The sequence below is a fragment of the Vollenhovia emeryi genome, unplaced genomic scaffold, assembly GCF_000949405.1.
Source record: "Vollenhovia emeryi isolate VEMERY1.0 unplaced genomic scaffold, V.emery_V1.0 DF939226.1, whole genome shotgun sequence".
In the NCBI taxonomy this organism is placed as follows: domain Eukaryota; kingdom Metazoa; phylum Arthropoda; class Insecta; order Hymenoptera; family Formicidae; genus Vollenhovia; species Vollenhovia emeryi.
This window is the reverse complement of record NW_011967140.1, coordinates 465,404-491,721: the sequence shown is the minus strand read 5'-3', so window position 1 is coordinate 491,721 and position 26,318 is coordinate 465,404. Positions and strand designations below refer to the sequence as shown.

The 26,318-nt window shown below is 43.5% G+C and overlaps 2 protein-coding genes across 4 annotated transcripts in view; one reads left to right on the top strand and one right to left on the bottom strand.

Moving 5' to 3' along the window:
- Window positions 1–26,318, top strand: part of LOC105560627 — a 227,897-nt gene that overhangs the window by 80,111 nt on the left and 121,468 nt on the right. The gene's annotated exons all lie outside the window — the stretch shown is intronic.
- The window catches only part of LOC105560628 (carbonic anhydrase-related protein 10), a 139,424-nt gene that overhangs the window by 4,549 nt on the left and 108,557 nt on the right, over window positions 1–26,318 (bottom strand). For all 3 annotated transcript variants that reach the window (XM_012009884.1, XM_012009885.1, XM_012009886.1), the window contains exons 5-6: window positions 19,047–19,142; window positions 12,355–12,421 (exon numbers count right to left, since the gene is read on the bottom strand). In XM_012009884.1, the coding sequence (XP_011865274.1) occupies window positions 12,355–12,421; window positions 19,047–19,142 (163 nt within the window). The remainder of the gene's footprint in view (window positions 1–12,354; window positions 12,422–19,046; window positions 19,143–26,318) is intronic.

The window sequence follows — 26,318 nt, the reverse complement described above, 5'->3', positions numbered from 1 at the left end:
GCGTCTCGTGCAACAATATTGTGTACACGTGATGCATTATGCACTATCCAGCGTAACTTTCCATCGACAACAGTGGCCTTGCGCGTTTCATCACGAAACGCTGCCATTCCCAATTCAATTATTACATTCAAACAGTGAATCGTCATCACTCTTACTTTCACCTGTACACATACTTGCAAATTTAAAGTAAAATAAAGCTGTTTTAACGTTAATATCATTGACGCCAGGAAATATAACTGACATATTTGCGAGTGAGTATACGAGGTCTTTTAACAGTATTTTTAGGATTAGTTGTTACTTAGCTGTAAAACTAACGCGTGCGGATGCTGGAGTGACTCTGCACTCTTTGCTCCTAGAACTGCCAATGAACGCATGAAAACATTTGTGTAATATACAAATTGTGTGGCTTTTGCGTACGGGCCGACAGTAACCCACTATTCGGACTAAACCAGGAAACAGCATACACCCACAGAAAAAATATCCAGACCCAATGCTATTACACTTCAATGTATCATAAAATAGGATCGACATAGCGCCAATCATATTTATTATAGAGAAAGGAATACTTTAATCTTAAATGAAAAATTATAAAATCTAGAATAAACTGACAGTATGTATCGTCTTTTGTCGAGTATCGCGGTGCTAACTTCGTGCGTTGTAAGGTGGAGGGAAAATTTATTCTAAACGTAAGAATATATCAAGTTATTCTTGTCCCAATATAGTAAGTCAATCTTTTTCAATTCGATAGAGGAGAATAAAAATTATTGATTTTATTTAGATATTGTCTTAGTTTTATACTAAATGAGGTTGTGAGAAATATAAATGCATCAAAAATATTTTTTTGTCTCAGTAACAGAAATTCTTTCTGAGGGTGTGGTATCGTTGAAATTAAGTTTAGAAGCCTAACAAGAAATATATTCGCTCAAAAAAGTCTTTTTAGGCTTCTAAACTTAGCTTCAATAATACCACGCTGTTCTCTGATCTAGTCCGATTAGCAGAACACTTTCGATTTGTACGCAATAAAAGCCTTCCCAGTGAGAAACAATTCGTCGAAACGATACCGAGTCGACATCGAGTTCGACAGTGTCGATGTCGATTCGACATCGTTTCGACATCAATCGACGAGTCATTCGTGCATTGCAACAATGTTTTCACGAATTGGCAGTTCTAGATGCAAACAGTGCAAAAGGTGCAGAATCACTCCAGCATTCGCTTAAGCAAGAGTGTTCGCGTGATTATGACTCAATCACACGTTCCGACTGTATCCGATTCGGGCGGATGAGGCTGTCGCGCGAAACGAATTTCGAAGACCGTCCAGCCCGTGTCCGGGATACGTGTCGACGGAATTTACTCTCTTGAGGAGAGCGAGCGATGGGTTTCGAGTGTATATACGGTAGGATGCGCGCCATTCGTAACCGCCGAACGTCCAGAAGTGATTTGTATCTTTCCTACGTAGCGCGCGCGCGCGCGCGCGGCGAAATCCAGCGTAAAAGGTCATCATTTCAGAATGTGCGGTGAAAATAAATCTCCCGCTCGGAACAGTGCGCGGCGCTCGCGCCGGGGATCCGTATTTATCGGGACCCTGGGAGGTATGTTACCGCGCGGTTTCACCCCGCGAACCCTTCGATTCGAGCCGCGTCTCCGGTCTCTCCCTCGCGCTGCGCCGTCCCTTATATCGGTCGGCAAAAATTAATCTTGCGTACCGCCGACCGCGTTCAATTGAGGGCTCTTTAGCGTTCTTGGAAAACCCCAAAAAAAAAACAGAACGAGGAAACACCCGTACGCGGTATCGCCGTGTATATATTTCGGATGTACATAAGATTACCCGAATCTCGCTCGTGGACGAGATGAAAATCCGGCCTGAACCGTCTGTACACACGCCCGCGCGTTGGTTTATCTACACACAAATAAAGGGATACATATAATCCACGATAGCACGACGGTCCTACGTAGCTAACGTCTAAACACTCCGCAACGTCCTTCGTATATATTGCGTCTATTTCTCGCATCGGGTCCGTGAGCTGTCGCCGCCACCGACATCGTCGTCGTGAACATCCGCTCTCACAGACGGACACAATCTGCCCTTTACTTATCCTGCACGGAACACAGCTAAATTTACACAAACCGCACGGATAAATGTGTTATGTGCACTATATCAAACGTCGCGGCTAGCCGCGCTTTTTACTTCATTAATTTATGGATTTAGATGGGAGGGGAAATACGTCTTTCCGTTATGTTCACCTGTGGAACTAATTGCCCAGTAATTCCCGAGTCGAAATTTTGGTACTATTTTGATACTTTTGAGGATAATTTACGCCTATCTAGCCGATCTATACACCTACATAGACAGACAATAACCTACTATGATGACATTATATTTTTTTACGCCTGCCTTGAATCTTTCATTCTAAAAATTTACTTTAGCTCCTCCTTAAAAGGACCTACTTTAATGCTAAGTTGACAAAAATAAAAATTTCCGACACTATCAGTTTTAAAGTAGGAGTAAATTTTGTACTTACAGTCCGACCTCATCTACTATCTTAGGTCCTACCATATTATAGAATTAAAGGTTCAACATAGGCCCAAAATTTCGACTCGGGTTCATAATGCGTTATGAAAATATAACACAATGTATCTATTTGTCGGGTGTACTTGCGTTTGTAAAAAGAATACAAACAGGTGAAGAATCGAACGCGTTCGAAGGATCAAAGGGGGTTGAAGTATCAGCCGCGAGTGCACAATGGCTGACGAATTTGAGAGTTGAGCATGTAGAGCAAGTCGCTTCGCGGCACAACGGAAACACCTTAAGTGCATCTAACCATCCTAACGAGTCCGTTTGAAGTAGTAACGTGACGTAACGCAACGACGATTTCACCGTGTATGCGACGAAAACCCGTGCGGCAGTAACCGCGACGGGGAGCGAGCGCTTCATCAAAATGTCGCTCCATATACGGCCGTCTATTTCTCCGTATTGAGTCCGTGACATTAAAGATGGGCGAACGCGTTTCTCGCAAATGGCAGATCCGGCACAAGGGAGCTGCCGTTTTGCCTCGCACAGAGAAACGATCCTCCACCCCGTGCGCCTCGACTTCCGACGCGCGCCCCCTCGCAACCCCGTCTGCAGCCCCTCGTCGTTTCCTCGTTCGCGCAGAGATATTCTTAGGACGCCGACATTCAGCAACTCCGGGCGCAAAAAGTACAAGCCGTCAGGTTCTTCTTGAAGCGGATGCCCGCCGTCGACCACCGTTCCGCGCGCCCCCTCCCTCCCACCGTTCGCCATTCGGTGCTATCTCTCCACGTCGACGTGTATCGGCCGCGTCTCACACGCCCGTGCGTGCGTGTTTTATTTTTATTCATCGTCGCGTCCTGATTTCATCTCCTCCCCCGGCGAACGAGGTCGGCGCGCGAGCGCCGGATGGGGGATAAATGGAGCTCGAGGGGGCGGGAGAGAGGGAGGGGGAGGGGGAAAGAAATCCGGCGAGATGACAAGTAGTAATAACGGGGGCGCCGAAGAACGGGAAAATATCAACTGCTTCGTACCGTCTGCGGCAACGAGGCGGGGTGGAGAGGGACCGGGATGAGGGCGGTAGAGGGTGGGAAGGGTCCTCCTGGTGATTAATGAAATGCATTAACTCCTTCCCCGGGAAAGAGAGGAGAGGGAGCCTGAGAAAAGACCGCCGGCTACGAGATCGCTTCGCGCCGCTTCGAGAGTCTGCGGCAGCTCCGCTGCTATTGATACGTTCGCGCGCACAAGCGAGATTAAACGAGGCAAAATGCAGTTGTATTATGCATTGTGGAGGACCGCTGTAAGGGGGGGGGGGGGAGATCTATCGGATCTCGGAATTATCGCGTTTTTCCCGCATTCTCGTTTTGACGAAATCGGAGCGGATTTTTCCGGAGGGAAGTTTGATGAAAGCTCGTCCGTTCGTCGCACTTTTTTTTTCAGGGATCGACTTTTTTGACATTTCTCATAAATTTTTGATAAATCGAATTTCTGCCGTGATAGAGTAGTCGCTCGAAGCTGATCATTGAGAAGCTCCGTTTCATCAAAATAACTCTCGTACGTATGACGAAATGCAATCAAACAGATGCACAGCTTGCTCCTATCCAATAATCGTCTTTCTCGCCGACGCACCGGTTGAAACACACGGCTTGTTTAACATTTCTTCGGGAAAAATTCATTCCTCATTGGTGATTCGCTCCGTATAATAGCGGAGCTTTTTCACGTGAAAAAAAAAAGAGCGACTTTCGGCACGAAAAGCGATACAACGCGTTTTCGTTTAATAATTCATGGTCGACGCAAATCCGTGCCGACGCGCCATTATCTACGATCGAACCCGGGCCCGGGTGGCCGGTCGCAGATATTTCCGTGGAGGGTCACACGCACGACACGCGGCCGGTCCGGTTCGTTGCGTGGAAGTCGAGTATCGTCGGGAATAACGTGAGGTGCTCTTAGGAAAATTGACCGTGCCTAATGGCGCCGGCACACACCGACGGAATAATGATGATGACAGTGGCGATAATCGCAATATAAGAACATCTTCGGCGCACGTAACGAACAACGACTCATACGTGTACCGCATGGGCGTGTACGTGTATTGTTTGACACACAAAGACATTTGATTTTCCCGTCGGCTTCGTGCATTAAGGTCGCCGCACGATTCCTCGAAACGAGATTCCTGTTTGCCGAGTGAATAATTCTCGGCTCGGCGCCGGCCAAGCTCTCGAGCAGTTTATTCTGCCTTATATCATCCCGACCGACCGCAGGGCAAGGGGGGCGGGGTGGGACGACCGAAACGATCATTTTGCTGTTTACCCTCAATTAGCGCGCCAACTCGGCACGACGGCCAGCGACGAGATTTAATAAAACTCGTATAAATGTCGAAGTAATTCGAAATAAATAAAGAAACGTGACATTTGGGTTACGTGATAAGTGAGTTATAGATTTGTTATCGAATTCACCATTGTAAATAACTTGAAATCCAACTAATCAGATTGTCTCTTTGGAGTGGTGACGTTCTTTTAATTTGATAATTAATTAATTTACCTATAAACTCATACAGAAACGAAAAATAATCCATCCGACGCCGAGCGATACAGTCGATGTGTTAAAATGTCGAAAATATTATACTTGCAACTTTGATTACTCCAGAGCTCAAAAGCGAAAATTGTGTAATGAATCAAATTTTGCATCCTTCTATCCTTTTTTTTATTGGATTTTCATTGTACTTACGGCACTTGTCATTATTTGTCCAGAACTTGCAGGCTGAATCTAAATATCTGTATATTTATTCACAACTACGTTCCCTTCGAATCGATTTGAAGGTAAGATAAGCATCATAGTACGTTCGACGTGTATGTAGCAGCCCCGATATGTTTTGAGAGCTTTACGGAGATACACAGCAACGTATCAATAAATAATAACATCTGTACAAAACCGCGCTACGTGTACTATCGTTACATTCGAGCCCGTCGCGCCGGCCAATGTACACGACTTTCTGTGGCATTATTTTGTAACGTATACCGCTATCAAATACGTCATATTTAATATGCGGCTTGTCAATTAAACATCGCGATATATGTATACGCGAACGTCAATCATAATCCTGAAGATATACGGCGTTATCGAGCAATACGATTTTAATATGTCAGAGCGTACTTTTTCACGAGGGTGAGCTACGATCGCTCCAAGGAATTAAATGTCATCTCTTTTTTTTGGTACCTTCGAGTATCATCGCACCGACAGAGAGCTTGTATCCGCGGTTGCCCTCGTGCGAAAAAAAAGACCCCGAAAAGGGAGGACTGCCCTCTTTCTCTCTCGGCCCTCGGCCGTAAAGTGAGAGAGGATGGTCTGTCACCGTGATAAATTCACCACCTCCAATCCTCGTAGCTACGAAAAATATTTCTATCGACTAGGGAGATCGCGCATAGGGCAGGTACATGGAAGAGGCGAAAGGGAAGAAGAAAAAAGGAAGAAGGAACGCCGGGGGGCAACTGCGGCCGCGGCGGGGGCTGCATCGGAGAAGGGGGGGGGGGAGATGCAACCCCGCCGAAAGATAGAAACGCATCGGGTGAGAGAGATACCTCGCGCCTCCCGACGGCCGGATCCGCAAACTGGTTTCTGGCATTTCGTTATATGGCGAAACGCCACGTCTGGAGGGTCGGCGGGGAACGGGGGTGGATGGGAAGCGGTCGGGAGATAGAAGGGGGCGGTTTTGCTACCCTGCCGTATTGCGACATTGTGTATACGATTGTGCAGCTGCGCGCGAGGGAAAGAGAGACCGGGGTGGGAAGCGGCATGCACCCCCAGGCGGATGCGCCGAGGGCGGGCGGGGAGAGTCGGGACTCTGAAGGGTCTGCCGCGAGTGGGCCCGTCGGTGGCAGGGGTAGCTATAAAATACAATTTCAGGGGTGTCGGTTTAATACCACGCATACCGCGCAAATATTTCATCTATTATCTACATTTCGTAGATACGTAGGCATTCGCCGGGCGGTGTGCGGCTCGGCGGGGTTGTAACGGGGTGCGCGCGGAGTAAATGGCCGGAGATGTGTATGTGTGTGTGTGTGTGTGTGTGTGCGTGAGGCTGCGAATGTTCCTCCGGCGAGGACTCCGTCCCGCTCGCTTACTTCCTCGTTGTTCGAGTTACCACGCCGGCAACGACGAAACATCCCCTTCGTGCGTGTATACGAGCGCGTAGATCAGTGCGTTTTAATTCACAGATACGATTTCGTGCGCGAAGACGATAATTACCAAGTAAGAAGGTAAAAGTAGCATAAGCGGGCTTTCCCGTAAGACGGACATTGAGAGCGTACATTTATGCGTGTATACGAACGCGTGGATCAGTGCGTTTTAATTCACAGATACAATTTAGTGCGCGAAGACGATAATTACCAAGTAAGAAGATAAAAGTAGCATAAGCGGGCTTTCCCGTAAGACGGACATTGAGAGCGTACATTTATGCTAATTACGCATGTTCGTTAGCCCCCTAATTGATAATGCGTAAATAGACGTGTTCGCGGAGGAATTCCGCGCGCACGCTCCGTAAAGACCGGAGACATTTTGCCGGTGCTATTTTTGCGGGCGAGATGCGCTTTTAAATGTTACACATTTGCACGCGAGAAATAGACTCTGTTAGTTTAAAATTATCTTTGCCTGTTTGCTTCATCGCAATTTTAAATCAATTTACATTTATTCTCGCCAAATATTCCAGGCACGATGTATTAAAATGTATCACAGGCGTGACGAATATGCGTGAACACTCGGAAACTCATTTATCGAGTGGAAATTATTGCTTTATAAAATTCGAAGTAATGAGCACACCCTGTCGAGCAATTTGTTCGGCGCGGATTTGATGCAGCGATTTAAAGAACGCAGTTGTAATAAAAATTAGTAATTACGATATGTAATTCACTCTCGGGTTTACAAAAATCATGCGCGAATAACGCGATACGCTCCGAAAATATTCGACAACGACGCGCCGACGCTTTTCCAATCCATCTGCGCCGCTCGTAATCGCCGTTAATTACGTCACACGCATTATTGATCAAGGTTTAAAAACGCATTATTCCCCGAAATCGATTTGGCAGGGACATTACTGACGTTATTATTAATGGCGCCGGTGAAATCAATTTCGCAGTGCGCATTGTGCATGGATAAATGAAAAGATCCTTACACCCTCTCGCGACTGCGTTGTCGTAGAAGCGTTATTAAACGCTTAACTTATATCAGAGCTGTTAAGAGTGTTTTGCATATTAATACGCGCGTTGCTTAATACACATTATGTCTGTCGCGAAGAAACTTTCATTTCGCCGCTTCATTTAACCCGATAAAATTCTTAAGAACGCCTCTCCCCGCCACAATCGCGACAGCCCCGACGGCGATCAACGTCTCGATATTGTCGCGTTAAATGAAAAAAAAAGTGTCCCCCGCTTTACAGCCACGTCCCCACGCAGTCTCGTCGACCGGGCGAGCAGCCTGCACGCGAGCGTTCCGCGCAAAAACATGTTTAGCTGATGAAAAGCTTGAGTTAAATAAATTTCACGATGGCATAGGCGAACTATTGTGGGCCTCCTGTATATGCAACGTGCCTGTCTCGGTACGTACACGACAATGGAATACTTAGATCCCGCTGCAGCTCCTCCTCCCCGCGCGCCATTTTCCATTGTCTTATGATTTATGTTCCCTGGTCGCGGTGTCAACAGGGTATTGATTAAAATACACACATAGCCGTGGCCGGGCGTGCATACAGATTTATGCACACACCAGGCCGGCCGGAGTATGTGACATCGCCGTACCTTGTAAATCGACCCCTCCCCCGTGCCCCCCCACCCCCCGGTCCCCTGTCCGCCGCGCCGCCGCAGCGTCGATCGTGTTAACCGTGTAAAAAGCGCCAGGACACGCTTCCAGGTCGAATCGTTTAGCCGAGGAGACACCGTGCGCCCTTATACCCCGGATCCACGGGGAAGGCTGAAGGAGGTGACTCAGGGGGAGGGGGGGGGGCGGTATCTGAAATCCTACCGGGAAGCACACCGAGTGCGCATCGATGGTCCTTCCGCCCTACTCTCCGCCGGCGCGGCGGTACGTTCCACCCCCTACCCCCTCGAGAATACTTGGCTGTAAAGTTTATTTTCTTCCTCGTCGAGCAATGCAACCAGCCGTGGCATTCGCAGAATTATGCCACGCAAGTTGAACGAGGAGCGAGGCGCTTTCTTGCCGGCGCGGCGCGGCGCGGCGCTCTCTCGGCGGATGCGCGGATGCAAATCGCGGGAGGAAGTTCGTTGCGCCGATGGAATCTGCGGGAGCCGAGATAGGCGGAAGGGAGAAAGAGAGGGAGTCGTATTTCGATTTTACGTCGGGCGCAATTTGCGTCCGTAAGTCGCGGGCGCGATGCATCAAAACGGCGAATCGCCGAGAGCGACGCGGCGGCGCGCGAGCGCTATAATCCATTATGCGCGCCATCCATTTAATTTTAATATCGTAACGAGGCTCTGACGGGCGTTAATTCGCCGAGACAAGTTGTGAAAAATCGCGGACGGATCGCGATGGTATAAACGCGCGCCGGCACCCATAGCGACTCAATTCACGCTCCGGTGTAACGCGCATTATCACCGCTTTGACACAATGCTACAATTTTCTTCCGCTTCAATGTTTAGCATAGCTGAGTAAACCATAATTTGCGCGCTATTACGCGAGTATTGCGTTGCCCTCAAACGAGATGACTGCGATCGATTTTATTTCTCTAATCTAATTAGATTGATACAAAAAATTGGTAGAATTACAGCGCTAAAATGGCCGAAGCTTTGAGAAGGCGTACAATAATAAAAGACACACAATAACGTTATGGTAAAAGATTTACGGTTGCGACAGAACCGACCGGAGATGCCAGGCAAATATTTGACGTCGCGTCGCGAGCAATTCATTATTTTTAATATTGCGAATTGCAATTGCTCGCGAAAAAGGAAACGGAGCCGAACGATTGTCTCTCTTTTTTTTTTTCAAAAGAAATATACTAATTACTCTATGGTAATTAGAAAGCTGGAAATTTATTAACTAGTTGTCTAGCAGCATTGTTTCGCTTACTTCGATGCACGGGGGAGCATTACGGTAAGTAATTTACACCGTCGGTTCGCATTTTCTTCATTACTCTTGCTCTCCGCTAAAACGCTTTCTCGTTATTCATACTCACGCTGCTTCTTTTACTTTTTGTCACTCTCAATGGAACGCGTATTTATAATCCTCGTATTACGATACAAACGATCCCTGCAACGATTATTTATATATGTACGCGAGAGCGTTGAGAGGAATGACTTTCACGATATCATTATTCAAAAAATTATCGCGCTGCTCATTTACAAACCGAGTCAAGTCCCCTATTATGAGATAGGCTCCTAATACGAAATCGCATCATCTGTTGGTTCCACCACGAATCTGTTGGAGCGAAATCTGCTCAGTGGAAAATTCATTGGTACTCTGGGGAAAAAAATAGACACCATTTTGGGGCCCACAATTAGTAATCGAATTATTCGGATTGTTCGTTCTCTAATCTTTTACGAATTTTACCTCGCGTAACTAAAAATCGCAATTAGCTATTCTATCTATATCCAAGATTTTTAAGTAATTAGTTCGGTCGATATTCAGTAACGCAAAGATCATTTTCACTTAAGAAGCACTAATCGAAATGTTAAGTTGCTTAACTTCAAAAAACAAACGATCAACATTTCTCCCAGAGTAGAGTTACGTCTCAGAGTAGATTGCGTAATCGTTGCGAAAAAGAGTTTGTGATTGAAGCTGGGTGTTGAAAACCTACTATCTCATATTAAACTCCTATTTCGTAATAGAGGACTTTCCTCTATACACAATTATCGGATACAACGTCTATATTTTAAGGGATAAGAGGGGGAGAGAGTTATTAACTGTGTTTAGAGAACCGACTCCGGAAAGCTAACATCCATTACTTATCCAACCGGATATGACAACTCATCGTTCTTATAAATTTCAACTTGAGGCCGGAGAGAAAGGGGTTGCGTCTCACTCTGTCGCACGGCGACATAGATGCGTCCGCTGGCGCGAATACTCGGCGGGTCGAGGAAGTGACTCGTTATCTTAAGAGAGTCATTTCGTCCCCTTCGTCTTTTTCCTCCCCGTAGAGGCCGCGCTCTCGACTTTTCACTCTCGACTCGAGTGCCATCCGCTACAGCCGTCGTTGCCGCCGCCGCCGTCGCCCCTCTAAGCACTTCCGGGTATCACCGGGCAAAACCGACACTCTTCTCTCCCCCCGACGGCGTTTTATTTATTATCCGCGGTTACCCCAGCGGACCGCAGCATCCGGGCAACTTCCCGTTCGAAGCTCGCCGCGAGTACCCGATGCGCGAAGCGCGTATTCATCGCGAAATCGCGCACCTGGTCGTTGCCCGTGTCACATTTTTCGCAGACTCGTCATTTAACGGGAGCTCGCTAATTGCAGACACGTCTTTCAGAACTCTCGAGCGAGAACCAAGAATTTCGGTTACCGCCGATACTAAATGCGTTAGGAAACTTCCTGCACCTGGCTCTGCATATTTAAGCCAACGATACTATTTTGTCTTACTGGATTGCTTACAAGAACCAATAAGAATGTTGAGTTTTAGATCAGGTGACTTAAGGGAATGCTGGAGAGTGATTCTGCACTTTTGGCACCTTTTGCTCCTAGAATTCGTGAAAACATTTGTGCAATATCTAGCATCCTCTTAAGGCTGAATCCTGATTGCTCTTGCAAGCAATCCAGTAGGGAAAAACAGTATCGTGTGCCGTGGGCTTAAAATGTAAAGAAATGTATGTGTGCAAATCTCGTGATAAATGCCAAGCATCATAAATGCATTTCTATAAAATGGTCCAGAGAGAAATGTTTTTGTCCTCTTGAAATCTTTCATGGGAATATTGGACAATTTCCATCTCGATCAATGCGAGATAATTAGATCTCGTTATTCCTCCAAGTTTTATCTCTTATATGCAGCGCCATATATTAGAATTCTCAGATGCGGAGGGTATGCCGAGACGATTTCAATGACGCATTTAGTTGGGGTAGGAAATTAGTATCGAGCTGCTGCGCAGCTTGTTCAGGATTTACGTTCCGGCGACACAATACGGCGTAGTTACGTCGTCTGTCGTTACATCGCGTCGCCCGACGTACATCGTAAAAAGCACCAGTGGGAGGGCGATCACGAATGGATAATTATTACACATCGCTTGATTCGCCTCGACATCAATAACCCGGCTGCATTCATTGGCATCCGTGGAAACGAGAACGATGCAATATCTTGCATAAATATGGACGAGTTAAATTTTACTCTTACTCTCGAAGTCAGTCATTCTCCAGAATAAAATTACGCATTTCGTGCGCCAATTACAAAACGTTTCACAAGTTTCTGATTGTTCGCGGGAACAATGGAGCGGTGTTTGAACACGACACGTGCGATTTACTTTTGTACTGTTTGCCAATTATGAGACTATTTGCTCGACCCGGAAATGCGGCAACGTACATTACGTGCATTTACTGATATAATTAACAACGAAACAACAACAATTAGGATTCGATGTTGTTTAATATCATTTCAAGATAGACCGCGTCCGCGTGGGAAGAGAGCGCAGCCAAGCGGACGTCGCGCGCGCGAGGGAAGCCGCCGCAGCATCCAGCCTGAGCGTCGGGGTTGCGGGGTTAAAAGGGAAAAAAGTTATCGCGTCGTTGAACGAGATACACGCGAGCGTGAGATCACGCAATAGGGAGCCAAGGATGACGGCAGAATTTCCAGCTTGATTTAGGAAAAGAGCGGAGGAGGAGCGTATCACGCTTCTCCTCAGCGACGTATTCTACTCACCCCGATGTATGACCTTGTTGAACACGCTGGTGATGATCTGCAGCTCGGAATTTAACGTCTCGCCGAGCTGAAACAGAAAACAGCTTTCTTTGTGTATCCGGCTAAACGACAGTGACACCTTATGTGGCACCGCACGTAACGTCGCCATCACCGCCGCCGCATACACCGCCGGCGAGATGTGTCCTTCGCCATTCTCTCCGCCCTGATACGTTTTCCATCGATTTCCCATGAAAAGGGGTTGCTCGGCCGGTGCTAAGTGCACCGCATAAAGAGGTGAAGGCAAAGAGTCGTTTCGAAAGTTCTACACTGGGCGCCATTAAAGGTAACCGTAAAACCCCTGACTAAACCGACCGCGGACTTTAAAGTAACGATAAATAATAAAAGTTGATCTGCGCAGCGCGGCCGCGCGGGTCCGCCGTCGATCAAAAGTTTCGCCGTTTCCCTATCCGTGGCACGAAATTATTATCGCCGCCTCCGCCTCGTCTCTCTGTTCCGTAAATAGAGGTAAACAAGGGAGATAAGAAGATGGATAAAATGAAGTGAGATACGATCGGGAGTGGAATGCGCGCGCGGCAGAGATATTTCTCTTTATAATGGACGTATTCTTCGGTATCCAGATTTATGGATAATCGTTACTTAAAACCAATGTTGCTACCTCATGAAAGAACGTTTTATGAGGGAGCTTATACTGCGAAAAAATAATCGAAGAACGCTGTCTCCGTTAACTTTCGAGGACACCGATTGAAGCAGAGAAAAAAATGGCGTGCAAATATAAAATGCATAAAAAAATGCGTCGTATGAAATTGTAATCGTAATGTTGAGATCTTTTCTCGTTTACGTAAAATGTATTTCGCGATAAGTGAATTAACGAATAAAATTTTTCAATGCCATAGACGCGGCGATTTAACGTTTTAAGAAGTCGCCGTTGAAAACTTTATGCCTCGATAGATATTTCACATAAGATTTCATTTTTATGACACGTTGCGTGATTTAATTATCGAGTAAATGCATGTGATGCTATTGAATTTATCAGGAGCTAAGCTATGTAAAGAGGTGGTGACTGTTTTACCTCTTAATCCAGATACTTGAGAATTACATAGGACGTAATCGAGATTCAGTTGCGAGACAGGTAAGCGGACGCCGACGGTTTAATCTCCGTTTAAATTTCTTGTAATAAAGGGACCCTAATCTTAATTATGAGCTAAGAGAATTAATCTCAATGACGGCCGTCCTTAAACGTTCTTAATCTCGTCGCTCTAGGATAAATTTAACTGGGAAAATTCGCGGTAATCACGATTTCTTCATATTCATTTAATCAAAAGGGGCGCTTTTCTCGTCGCCGATACGACGGAACTTTAAAACACGCGCTGAGACACTTTGCCAAATCTCCCGAATAATGTTTCACAAACATTGGAATTTTCAACAATAGTGTAACGTTGGAAAATATTTGCTAAAAGTAAGACAGTGAGAGGTTTCTCTTTCTATGTCAAAAATTGTCAACGTAATGTCTATTTCTGCGATTCGACCATCACGTCGCTTAAATTAACCGCGGTTTTCTAAAAATATATTGAATTCACTTATTAATTCACTGTCTGCTTTCATGGACCTTCAATGTCCAGTGTAAAATACTGCGAAATCAGCTGCGCTAAATCCCAGCATGGCACGACCAAAGTCTATCTAGTTAAATCCGGTCTGCAGTTGCGGCTTACGCCGTCAGCATGTTGTTACTTGTTTGGCAAATCAACTGTACACTAATTTGTAATTGTAGCTTCGTAATTTCCGCGGCAGTCGGGCAATAAACAAGCTCCAACGACGACGCCCCGTCCTGAGATCGTATATCGATCGCGAGGGTCCGTCCTTCCGGTCTCTCAGCTCTGGAGCTACGACAATCGCGGATAAAGAGTATTGCGCTAAACCGGTACAGGGAACAGCCAGTGCTCGACTTCGCACCATATTATGCAGTTCGCCGGACGGACGTGGGGAATTAGCAAGCCCGATTCATTCGTTCCCTCTCCGACTCTCGCGCGAGATCCTTCACGTCGACCGAATTTCTCCTCCCGTTTGATAGCGCGGAATTCCCGTCTTTTGTCATTAGATCGGGACTACTGACTGGCAGTCGCTCTAAACTGACGCGTGGCGTAATTACGGGTTAGCAATTTCCTCGCAGTAGTTAAAGTGATAAACAACCGGCCGCGCTAATCATTCGGCTATATTGATAAAGGATATTTGTCTAGCGAAGGGGGAATGCGAGACACCTTTAACGCGCTCTTAATTATAATTACAATTAGTCACAATTGAGCCTTTTACTTTCAAAGAACGAAAAGAAATTAACTGTTTTGCATGCAAATTTCGTTCTATTAATATCACAAACCCGTGTTTGTACGTAATTTACCTTTTCGATGAATCACAAGCAATTCGTGAAAATAAAGTCGCCGGAATCGCGTGTTGCGAATAAACTTTTTCGACCTCGCTCCGAGCGGGGTTCCGAAACTTTTTTTTCTCTCCTCAATAGCTTTCCAGCGTGACGCTTATACCTCATGGGTTTTAGGTCGTAGGTCGCGACTCCCCCGTCTCCTTCCAAGAAACTTTCGATGCCGTTTAGTCGGCTACAGTTTCTCTCTGACCTTTTCGCATTCCACAAAGCAATCGTCGCGACGGCACGCGCCATTTACGCGTCGCAAGGCCAGACGATAGCGCATAATTACGTCGCATAATTGCGCGAATTATAAAAATAGTGTCATGAGTTTATCATTGAGATGCGCCTATTATAAATAAATCGCTCGCTGATGTTGAAACAGCATGTTAGCGTGTCACGGTGTTTTACGTATCGACGCTTGGAAAGTTTCCGCGTTAAAACGGAGTTCGTTTGGGTCCGAGATCGCAGAAGTACCGACGGTATCACGCGGCACCGACTCATTTGGATCTCATCCCTCAGACACCCCAGGGTATAATCCGTTTGAATTACAGTCGTCAACCCCGCTGCCTCCAGACACGCCTTTACGATCTATTCGTCGGGAGATCGAGCACCTGTTAAAGGTTTCCAGGAAGGATGATGCCGCATTGGGATTATTCAAAACGCTGACCTTTTCGGACGCGCGGCCCCGCTGCATTTGCCCGGATTTAGTCCGCTCTCATTGGAATTTATCATTTCGCGTGGGAAAATATATTTCGCGGTCGCCCGAAACGCTCTCTGTTTACGCGGACTTTAAATTTATAACATTTAAACACCCCCGCCCATTAGTTTTCGCACATCCGATGCGTCGCGCCGTTTCCCATTACAGCGTTTGATTCAACATTAATCCATAGCGCGATTATAACCGAATCACTTTGGCCGAGCAACTTCAATCGATCAAACTTTTTTCATTTTCCCCTCTAGTATTTTTCTTCCGGTGGAATACTAATTCACCGGGGGATATATAGCAACCGAAAAATCTTTTGCATTATCTCCGCGGGAGCTGGATCATGAATATTTATACTTATCTGTCATATTAATCAGCAGACGGGCTGGCAAGCAACGAGAGCTAATGCAAAAGCGCACGTAGAGGCGCGGCTGTAAATTCCAGCGGAAAAAGCGCTATTATGTTCGGTATTATCGCGTCGACGAACCCTTTTCATCGTCTTATGGCCATCGTCGTCGTCTTAAAGCGCCCGTAAACATCCTCTTAAAAATATTCAGAAGTTGCTGTCGTTTGTCGACGGCTGCAAGCGGAGTCAAAGTGCGTCGTTACGACGCACAGTCGCTGCAACGCATACAGCTTCTCTCCTTCCTTCTTTCTTCCTCTCTCTTTTTCTCTCCTATTTCGTCGTCATCGTTACACTACAACGTAGCGGTTTCGAAAGCTAAGTTGCTAAAGAGGGCGGAAAACGGACGGGAAAAGGGCGCTCGCTGAAAGAGGGTGCGAGCGAGTGGCGCAGGAGACAGAAGGTCGTCGCTGAAAGTTTCTAAGTTATTCCGGAGGTAAATACAGTTCAGGTCGGCAGTAGTTATTGCATGTTTTATATCGCGCCCTTTACTGGGGAGAGGGAGGGGAGAAATGCATCACGTGACGATAATCTCTTTCATTTTAGATTATTATACGTGAAAAATATTCCGCTTTCCACCGGCAGAAAATGTGGCAACGAGCTCGCTGGCGTTTCTCTATTTCTGTTCGAATAACATAGCTGAAAACTCATCAGCCCACTCGCGGTTTTTACTACAAAAATGAAAAATATATACGTATGTTCAATAAACAAGTAGTCTCGTGTCTAATTCTATTCGGCGGGACAACATTTCGAAACATTTGAAAAAGAGTTCGATCCTGTTGAAATTTCTATGTTTACAAAGTCTTTTTCCTCGCAGTTCATTTTTGAGATCACAAATTTGCTTGTACGAATTAATATGTGGAAAGATTTTTCTTCCATGTTCAATCTCGCGACAATGCAAGCAAGCAAGAAATTTAAATATTAGATTAGAGCAAATTTATATGCATCAATTATGATATTTGTACAAATGATGTAATAACGAACTAATGGGATCGATTCCTGTCGGCGAAAAATAGAGAAGAAAGAAGGAAGAGATATGGCATGATAATTCCATTGGAGGTTGCAAACTCAGTTTGTCAGGCGATCTGAAGGAGACTGTCGAGAGAGTGGTTGTCATTAGCGGAGTAATTGCTTCACTATAATAATTCCGTTATTCGAAAAGGAAAATACAAATAGAAAATTTATTCTCCGCGTGATATTAAAATCGCATCCGCTTTGATCGACACTATCTGATTTATTCTTCACCCACACATACATTTCGTACACTCGATATCGTTGTCGTGCAAACGAAAAAACATAATAGCAAATTCATTTATTGTATCAGGTACAATATATGATGCTGCGTAATGAAACGCGATACAAATTGTTACGTAATACGGTAAATGTAATTTGAAAATTATATTACAGACATTTATATGTATATTATATGTATATAAATATACCTGTGATATAGTTTTCAAATTACATTTATAACATTACGTTATACATATCGGCTATTTCGGCTGTACTCTAATAATCTCGTTATTATTGACTCGTAATCCTAAGACAATTCGTTATTGTTGTATTTAGATTGCAGAATTATTGTATCACAAAAATCTCGTTTTATTATTCACAATACCAAAATTTGTAATTTTAGAAAGCGATTGAGTAAAAAGCTATCAAACAAAGTGAAATAAAATTCGCAACTTGTGGACTTGTCGATTTACGTGTCCTCGTCAAGCGCGTGCAACTATTTCGATTATCTATTTTATAAAGAATGGTCTCGGTCAGACGTACGATTTGGCGTTTATAACGAGAAAAGTGATAAGAAATGGACGAGGTAAGAAAGGACGTGAAAGAAAGAAACGGACGAGGGATAAAGGAGAGGCCGCGACACAGCTTTAGCCAGCCAGGAGGTTCCTCTCAAAAACTTTGGAATTTATCCCTGTGCTAAACGCCGCGCGTCTTGGAAAACTTACCGTGTGTTTGCGCGCGGCCCCCGACCGAAATGATTATGCTATAATAATGATATTGTTAGTTGGAAATGTAAGGGCCGCCGGGGTTTGCTGCTTGAAAAAATAACGGGTAATGTTCGCCCTCGCCGTGATGTAATTAATACCCGTTGGAGAAACTCCACTGCTCTACCTGTTGTGCACACTCTTGTACGAATTTCTCTAAAGTTGTTTTAATCGTGTCGAAAACATTTGTTACGTCCTTCAACATATTATTCTCGAAATTTTGTGAAACTTATCAGACTGTGTGCCGAATTGACTTTTTTCTGGCAATTTATCTAGATGAATAATTCCCACGAAAATACGCGCGGAAGAATTGGCGAGTTGGTGGGAATCAACGTAATCGAAAATAATTCCGTCATTTATTCATCGCGAGGCAAGCGTTATTAGCGAGGCTACATAGCGTCTGTCACGCGCTAACTACCGTAATCTCTGATACGCCGAATGCATTTGTAAGGGGAAGCTAAGTGCGGTCCGAAGTCGAGAAAGTTAGCATCACGATATGCGCCCTGTTAGAAACGGCTTCGCCATAACACGATGGCTTGACAAGAGTCGGGGGATGGGAAGCGGCGAAGGTGTTAACAACCAACGTAATTATCAATTTACGCGACTCGTTCGCCTAACTAAACGTAGGGTTTAGCTAGAAATCGATAGATTATGTAAGTGAATTTGGACATGTATTTTTTAGTAGTTTACATTGTTTACGTGCGATATTGATTGGTGCATACGTAAAGTTGTATGTCTCTAGTCGATCATTTTCGGCTTTGCACAGTTTAATTAGATTACATCGAATTAAACTCTGAATTCGATGTATATTCAGCAGATTTTGTTATAAATTTGCATAACGCAAGACAAATATAGTTTCTTGATGATCAACATTAGTAATTTTTAAACGCCAATTCTTGAAGTTTCTAAAAAACGATCTCGCTCGAAATCTTAAATTTAATGTTATAAAATTGTAATTCCCGTTTCCTTTATTCTTTCACAGCTATCTCAATTTTAGCGAATGGAACAAAGCTAATATCCGCGCGATTTAATTACGTTTTAATTAATGATGTATAAGATTAAATGACTGTAAAAATTTATAGCGCGGAAGTTACACGTGCGAGAACTTTTACGGACTTAAACAATTTGAAAAATGGACGAAACTTTCGTCGGGTGGATGGAAAATTCACTCACCTGAACCATTAACGAAATCGCCACCAGCCCCTGACTTTTATGCTGCGCCTCGCTCATGTTGTGATACAGTTCGGCGTTAAAGCCATAGATTTGTATCTGTAACAGAAAACCACAAAGAAATTATTTCCCGGTGGAATCGTGCCGCGGGCATAATCGTATCTCTCGCAACGCGATCACGCCGACAAATTCCGTCCTCGCACGAACAAATTCTCGAGTTTAGAGTTTAGATTCCGGAACATTTCGTGCCCGACGACGCGCCTCGTACCACGTCGTTCCCCTCGTTGCCCCATGCTTCTATCTCCCCTCGAGATCGACTCGCTGCAATCACGTCTCTGGTCGACCGTTGCTTTACTGCAGCTAATTAAACGCTAAACCCTCGATGTATTAATAAATATTCAAGGCTACATAAATATCAAGTTACTTTTGTATATATATATACTCATACAAAATGAACGTAACAATTATAAATGTTTTATAAAAAGCGTTAATGACTTTTAGACAGAGTTAGTCTCCGTTTTCCAAAGGCGCTCGTATTCTTAAAAATACTAAGATCGATCTAATGAAATTATTCGCGTCCTTTCTAAATTGCCTATATATAGTAAATTGCCTTAATAAATTCTCAGCTTTATATACATTGGAAATTGTTAAAAATTGAAGAAATCGATATAAGATTCCAGAGTATGATCTGCGCGCGTTCGAGGTATATTCGGCTCCATCTTTTATGCGCTGAATAAATATTCCAAGAATATTTATCGAACACATACCTATTAAATCACATTCTTACGCGAGTACATAAATCTTCAGAGGCACCAAGATTCTTAAGCGCATACCATATGTAGATGCACTTTTCCTTTGACATTTTTGTGCGCCTTCTTACGTCAGGATCTTCGTCTTTAGTAAACGGAAATATTCTCTCGTACTATGTGCACTTTTTGCAGAAATATTGAACTCTTGCGAGAATAAAGTTTTCTTCGATACCTGATCATATCTCGCCTTTAACATTTCGCCTTTGCCATCGTATTCTCACATATAAAAATAAATCAAATGTATGTTATTGTTGCAATAAAGCGAATATTCCTCTCGCTGCGTCTACCATATCCGCAAGATTTAATGACAAACTACGCGGCTCGTTGTTTTAGGAAGAAACCTGCGCGGTGCGGTGTATACAGGTATGTCGCGAGACGGATCTATCGTCGCGTGCACACGGGAAAGCAGCGTTCAGTTTATAGAGAAATGGAAACCAAGTCGCTCGTAAAATGTATCTTGTTTTTGGGACATACATCTCGTTTCGTGTCTCATTTCCCACGAATGTCACCTGCTATAAGTTTTGTATGCTGGATAAGGCGCGGAAAAGACACCGACGACGTGTACGTGTCTTTCTCACGAAGAAAAGGATTTCGTCGCGATCGCTTTTCTTTGCAGTATTTCCTCTCTCCCTCCCCCCCCCCTCCCTCTCTCTCGCTCGTAGTTCCCCTTTTGTTTCCATCATCCTGTCCTTCTTCGCTGTATCCGTGTATCTATTTCTTTCTGCAGGTAATGGCATTGCCACGGCACTTCCGGTTGTGCCTAAGGGTATCTGAAATGCCCGCGACGCGCGACGAGTTCTTCTTCAAAGAACATCGGAGTACGCTGGCTGTAGCGCGACAGATGGGGCCAAGGATATGAAGAAGGAGAAATATAGGGATAAGAGAGCGACGTGAGATACGCGAGGTAGAAAAAGATAGTGCGACGCGACGAGAGGAGGATTGCTGGGAGTGAGTGTAAATCCACTGCGTCTGATCAAAGTACGACTCATACTACTAGGAATAAGAAAGATTCTCTCTTTCTTCTCATTTTCGTGAAATTTTCTCCCGTGCCATCCGCTCCCCTTTCTTCTTTAGTACAGCGTCCTCTCATCGTTTCTGCCTTTTAGCAGGATATTTTTCTCTTGGTACCTTCTTCGCTTATCGAAGAAGAAATCTCTCTCTCCCTCTCCTCTCTCTCTCTCTCTCTCTCTCTCTTCCCCTTATGCACTCGAAAAATTTTGTACCACTCAAACGCAATTCTATTTCAATTATTGAGACTACAGATGATAGTTTATCGATATGTAATATCGATACAGCGAGAATGAAATTACGAAGATTGGGTTCATTTTCATGCGCTTTGAAAATTGAAAGGCTACAGTATATTACGAAGTATTATAATCGTGTGCATTTTATGCAATATCAAACAAATGACTAAAAATATGGAGAATATAATTTAATTATGGATGCAAATATTTATAACATGTGTCCAATACTTAAATCAATCCTTCTGTATAAACATAGCCACTAATATTGATAAAATATTACTAATATTTATTACTGAAATCCATTAGCCATTTTATTAGTTAGATATTCAATTTTTACGTGTCGATTAATTCTCATTTCGATTTGCCATAATATCTGTTATCTTAATTTCAAACTTAGAAATAAAAATAAATATAATAACAAAACTCGGCAAGTTCCCTTCGACGCAACTTCCTTAACAAGAAACTTAAGAAAGAAGAAATTATGTGAATCAGCAAAGCGACTTATTTCGACGTTTGATTGACGGTTTTTACATGCAAACTGAAAGTTTCAATATTTATCGCGGGTAAACAGAAGTGGAAGTTAGGTACGAAAACAGCAGTCTGCGCAGAGTTCAGGGAGCATTCATTCAAACTTCATGAAATTTAATGCACGAATATATTTCAAGACTAACTACGATTGATTTTAAGAAAAATCAAATATGTACGCCTTTGAGTATAATTTTCCCTCCATATTTCAGACAATAAAATAAAATAAAGTTAGTTCAGAACCTTTATGATACAAATCAAACGGAAACGAGATTGAAATTTAGAAGAGATGGAAATTAGAACGTCAAATCGTTACTTAGGTCCGAGCAAAATGAAGGTAACCCAATAAATTAATTAAAATATAATTAATTAAATTTAAATTAAAATATAATCATTTTAATCGTACGTATCTGTTTGCTATTTAGAGATTTTGTAAAACGAAGACCTCAAAACGATAAAGAATCCAACATTTTTTTATCCCCTACCCTTAAAGCATTTGATAATAAACTTAAAGACTTGCAATTAGCCCGGCTTGCATGAAATACATGTTTAATTAACCCGATTGCATTGAACCCAATAATCGAGTACTTTTGATACAGCTACATGTAATTTCAATAAATAGGATTTTTTCTTAATAGCTTTTTGCCAGATTACCTTATACGACTATAGTCAATACGGACAGAAATAAAGCTAAAGACAGAAATTGAAATATTAAGAAGCACTCCGTCGACAAATCAGCTTTCGGTGGCCTCATTATATTATTGCTGATACAGATTGTAGCAACTTTACTCCGAGTATTATGAAACATTACATTAGACATACCTTTCACGTCTTAAGCCCCTTTCTTATTATCTGACGAATGAAATAATTTATGTAGCATACAAAACTCCGCTTTTGTCTCGAAATGTCAAACACAAGCGTAACTCGGTGCGAATTACACGGTCTCGAGTTAAAGGCTACGTAAGAATTACGTGACATTTTAAATTTATTACGCAGATGCGCGTACAATTGCATACGTGTGCATAATTTTCGCGCGATACACGTATTCGTTAATAGAAAAGTAGAATAATCCCCGTGACAAAAGATGTTATTCTACCGATATTTTTCTCGTGTTTTTCAGGCACGAGCTTTTATTCAGAAATACGGTGTACTTCCTCTCGTCCTTCCATTATCTCGAGCCGGGATAAAATTCTGTGGCTCTTAGCTACGCGGCGATCCCGAAATTCGTTGTCACGGGCGAGCAAAATCCTACTTGACGACCGAGCCAAGGCGGTATATAGCCGAGCTTTCTGAAATTTGCTACGCCCTGGAAATTCGGAATTCACCGCGGGTAACCCGCGAAGTGCCGAGCTGGCCCTCTCTTCCTCTGAGCACCTTCGCTTCACGTGTACCATCCGATCTCAACGTATCTTCTGCACTCTGCCTCTCATCCTGGCCCGATGCCTCCTTCACGACCACCTCCTCGTGCTTTACCCGCCACTTTGCCCGCCACTAGAGCATAATCACCACCCTCTGCGAAGGCTGCGACGAGCCCGCAAACACAGCCGCGCATTCAGTAAACGCATTATCTCCTCTTTAAACGGTCCCGACGGTCTCGGTGAAAATTATTTTTACACGCATCTGAAGTTAATTGTCGTCGAGGGGCTATTCTGGACTAACAAAAAATATCACGATACCGTGTACCAGCTTCCATTAAATGCAAAGTGTCGCCCTATAATACGCCTGCGATATCCATTTGAAAGCACGTTCTGTAACTTTGTAACGTAAAATAATGCAATTTGTCGTGGGATTAACATTTTCGCTATCGTATCGTGTGTAAAGTATCGTTACAATTTTCGACGTACATTATTCAAATGATTTCAAGTGAAGAAGGTCGCGAGTAATTGGGCAACTCTTAGTTTTTAAGATAAGCTCTGCATTTCGCAAGCAATATTGCGCATTGTTATATCAGATTTATGTTACGTTACGATAATTCGATACGACGGTATACACACCGGCATGGCGGTAGGCAGTAATAGCAACTGATCCGACGACACTAGTTAACCTATTGGCCTGGACCTACGAGGCTATCTTGCAGTTGCAATGCAACCCACCCGACTAGACATACGAAATTGTCTCGTATGCAAACTTTGTCCGGATCTGATTACAGTCCCCGTCGCCTTCGCTCCCGCAAGCAGCAGTTTCTGTATTACATCGAACACATGCACTTCTACTTTAACATTGCCACTTCTCCAGCAGCACGTTCGTATGCCAAAAAAAATGTAAAAAAGAAATTTCTAATAAATTCGGAAGTCAAATTGTAAGCGTACACAGGGAAAACGATTTCTTTGGGTTTAATAAATTTTATTGTATCCAACAAATTTGATATTTGGAATGGACCAAACAAATCATTTGTTTGAATTTCAAGTAATAGGTATATATCTTTGTCTGAAATAAAATATTTGTTTGAAACAAAAGGTATATTCTCTTTAATCTAAACGATATTGTTTCAATCAAACAACATTATTGTCTGATAGAAAATATGCAAGAAAAATGTACATACATATATCTTTTTCCCTCTACATTAGAATTTTCCCTTCGTTAGAAGAAGAAAGATAAACACTGAATTAGTACACTATGTTCAGCTATAAAGAATAGACCATTAGATGATTAAACTGCGTCTGCTGATGCGGTCGCTTATATGTCTGGCTACCGTGATTTTACTTACGAGTTCGGCGGCCATCTAGTGGCAGCACCTAATTTTATAAGCGCCTGGCCAAATAATATAATTATTTAATTGAAAGATATTACTTCAAATAATATTGCCCTTTCCATCAAACAATAGAGATTATTTTAATCAAACGACAAAGTTTTTATTCAAACAAATAATGTTTCGTACAAGCGTATGTTGTTTCAGTGGAACAAATTTCAATCAAATAAATAGGAATACTAAATCCAAAGAAACCTTTTTCTCTGTGTACGGATAAAATCTATTCATTTTTTAATTGATATGCGCTCTCGTATTCATATCGTTATACACGTTCTTTCAGCGATGTGCCCTCACTTTGGGAGCAGATGTGATAACGCCCTGCGAGTCACGGCTGATATGAATATTCGATATGCGCGGTTTATTCGGTGGATGCGTCAAGTGTGAAATCAGCAAGTGCAATCGCGAGGGGGTGAACGTACTAAACTGAAAAATCGGCACCTCGAGATAGACAGGGTCATATATATATGAAGTATGCTCGCTGAATAGTTATAAATCACCTCTATCGAATTTAGAATTTTTTTCTCCCCGATCTTAAATTAGCCCAGGGGCACGAAAACTAGATAATCACATAAAATATAAAAAAAATCGGAATCTGCAAATTCTTTGCGGGTGAAAAATTTTAATCCAATTCAAAACAGGATGCTGCTGCACGTAGGGAATTATAATGCGTTGTCCATATAATCCGCGTTCAACAAATCAAAGGTTGAATAAAGTGGACTTGCCGACTCTCAATTTTTCGCTCCGATTCTCCAAATTGTAATTATAATTATAGAAGGTTTAAGCTTTAAATTATGTACAATTTAATCCTACAGTATACGTGCAACAGAACGTAATAAACGATTAGCCGTAAGCAAATAAACCGTAGCCAATAAAACGGGTAGATTAAAATCTGTGTTCCGATAGACTTAATAAGGACAGCGCGTCGTGTCACCGTCATAATTGAAAAATCCAATATTGCCAAACGGAAGAGCAGCGAAATCACATCAAAGCAAGATAACGATTACCGAAACGTTTGAGTGTCTCTCTGAAGTTTGACATTTTCCACGTACTTACACGTTTCCCCAAATAATAGCCACAGTTCGATAGGCGAATGTTAAGTTTAGATCAAGGGGGTCAGTTCTCTGAGGAAACATCGAGGGGTAAACCGCTGATCAAAATCATGTACACCAACGCCTACCAATGCCCGGTGGGCATTATCTTATCTTGTTACCTTATTTTATCTTATAATTTCATCGGTAACTGCATTTTCGTCGGATAAATTTCGTCGGATGTATCCATAATTTAATCGGAAAAATTAACCATCGGAAACACCACTTCATTGGTTTCGTCCGATGAAAATTGTTCTCAGTGTATTTGTAAAGCAAGATTCCTGCTCTCGGGTAAGAAATATCTCCCTAAATAAAGATACGTCGGATCGTTTTTACTGCTCGACTGAGAATTACGGTTGCCATCTCGTGTAGCGTCATTACGCGAGTCTTTTTTCTCAGATTCGCGAGGACGTGTGCATCAAGGATAATTCACGCATTAGGGGGTGCGCTTATGGCGTTCTTGCGGCCTATGGGCATGCCATCACGATTTCTGGCACAATGCGCTATTCTGCTATGATAGATATACAGCTGTAATGCCGCGCTGCCACCCCTTTACCACCGACCCTTCCACCCGGCGGCTCTATATTAACCCACGAGTGCCGGCTGCACAGACACGAATGCCTATACGGGCACAGCGACGTGACAATACACGGGATACGCGTGCATTAATATGTAGATGCGTGTGTATACGCGTATACGTATACACACAGCCGGCGGAGAATTCCTACTATTCATATGTAGATGCATCTTGCGTCATTTTGCTTGAAAAACCGCCAAGTGCTCCATTACCGTCCGAGCGTTACGTCATTCTACGGATACCCCTGTCCCCTGTTATATCGCGTCGGCGGTTAATTGAATGC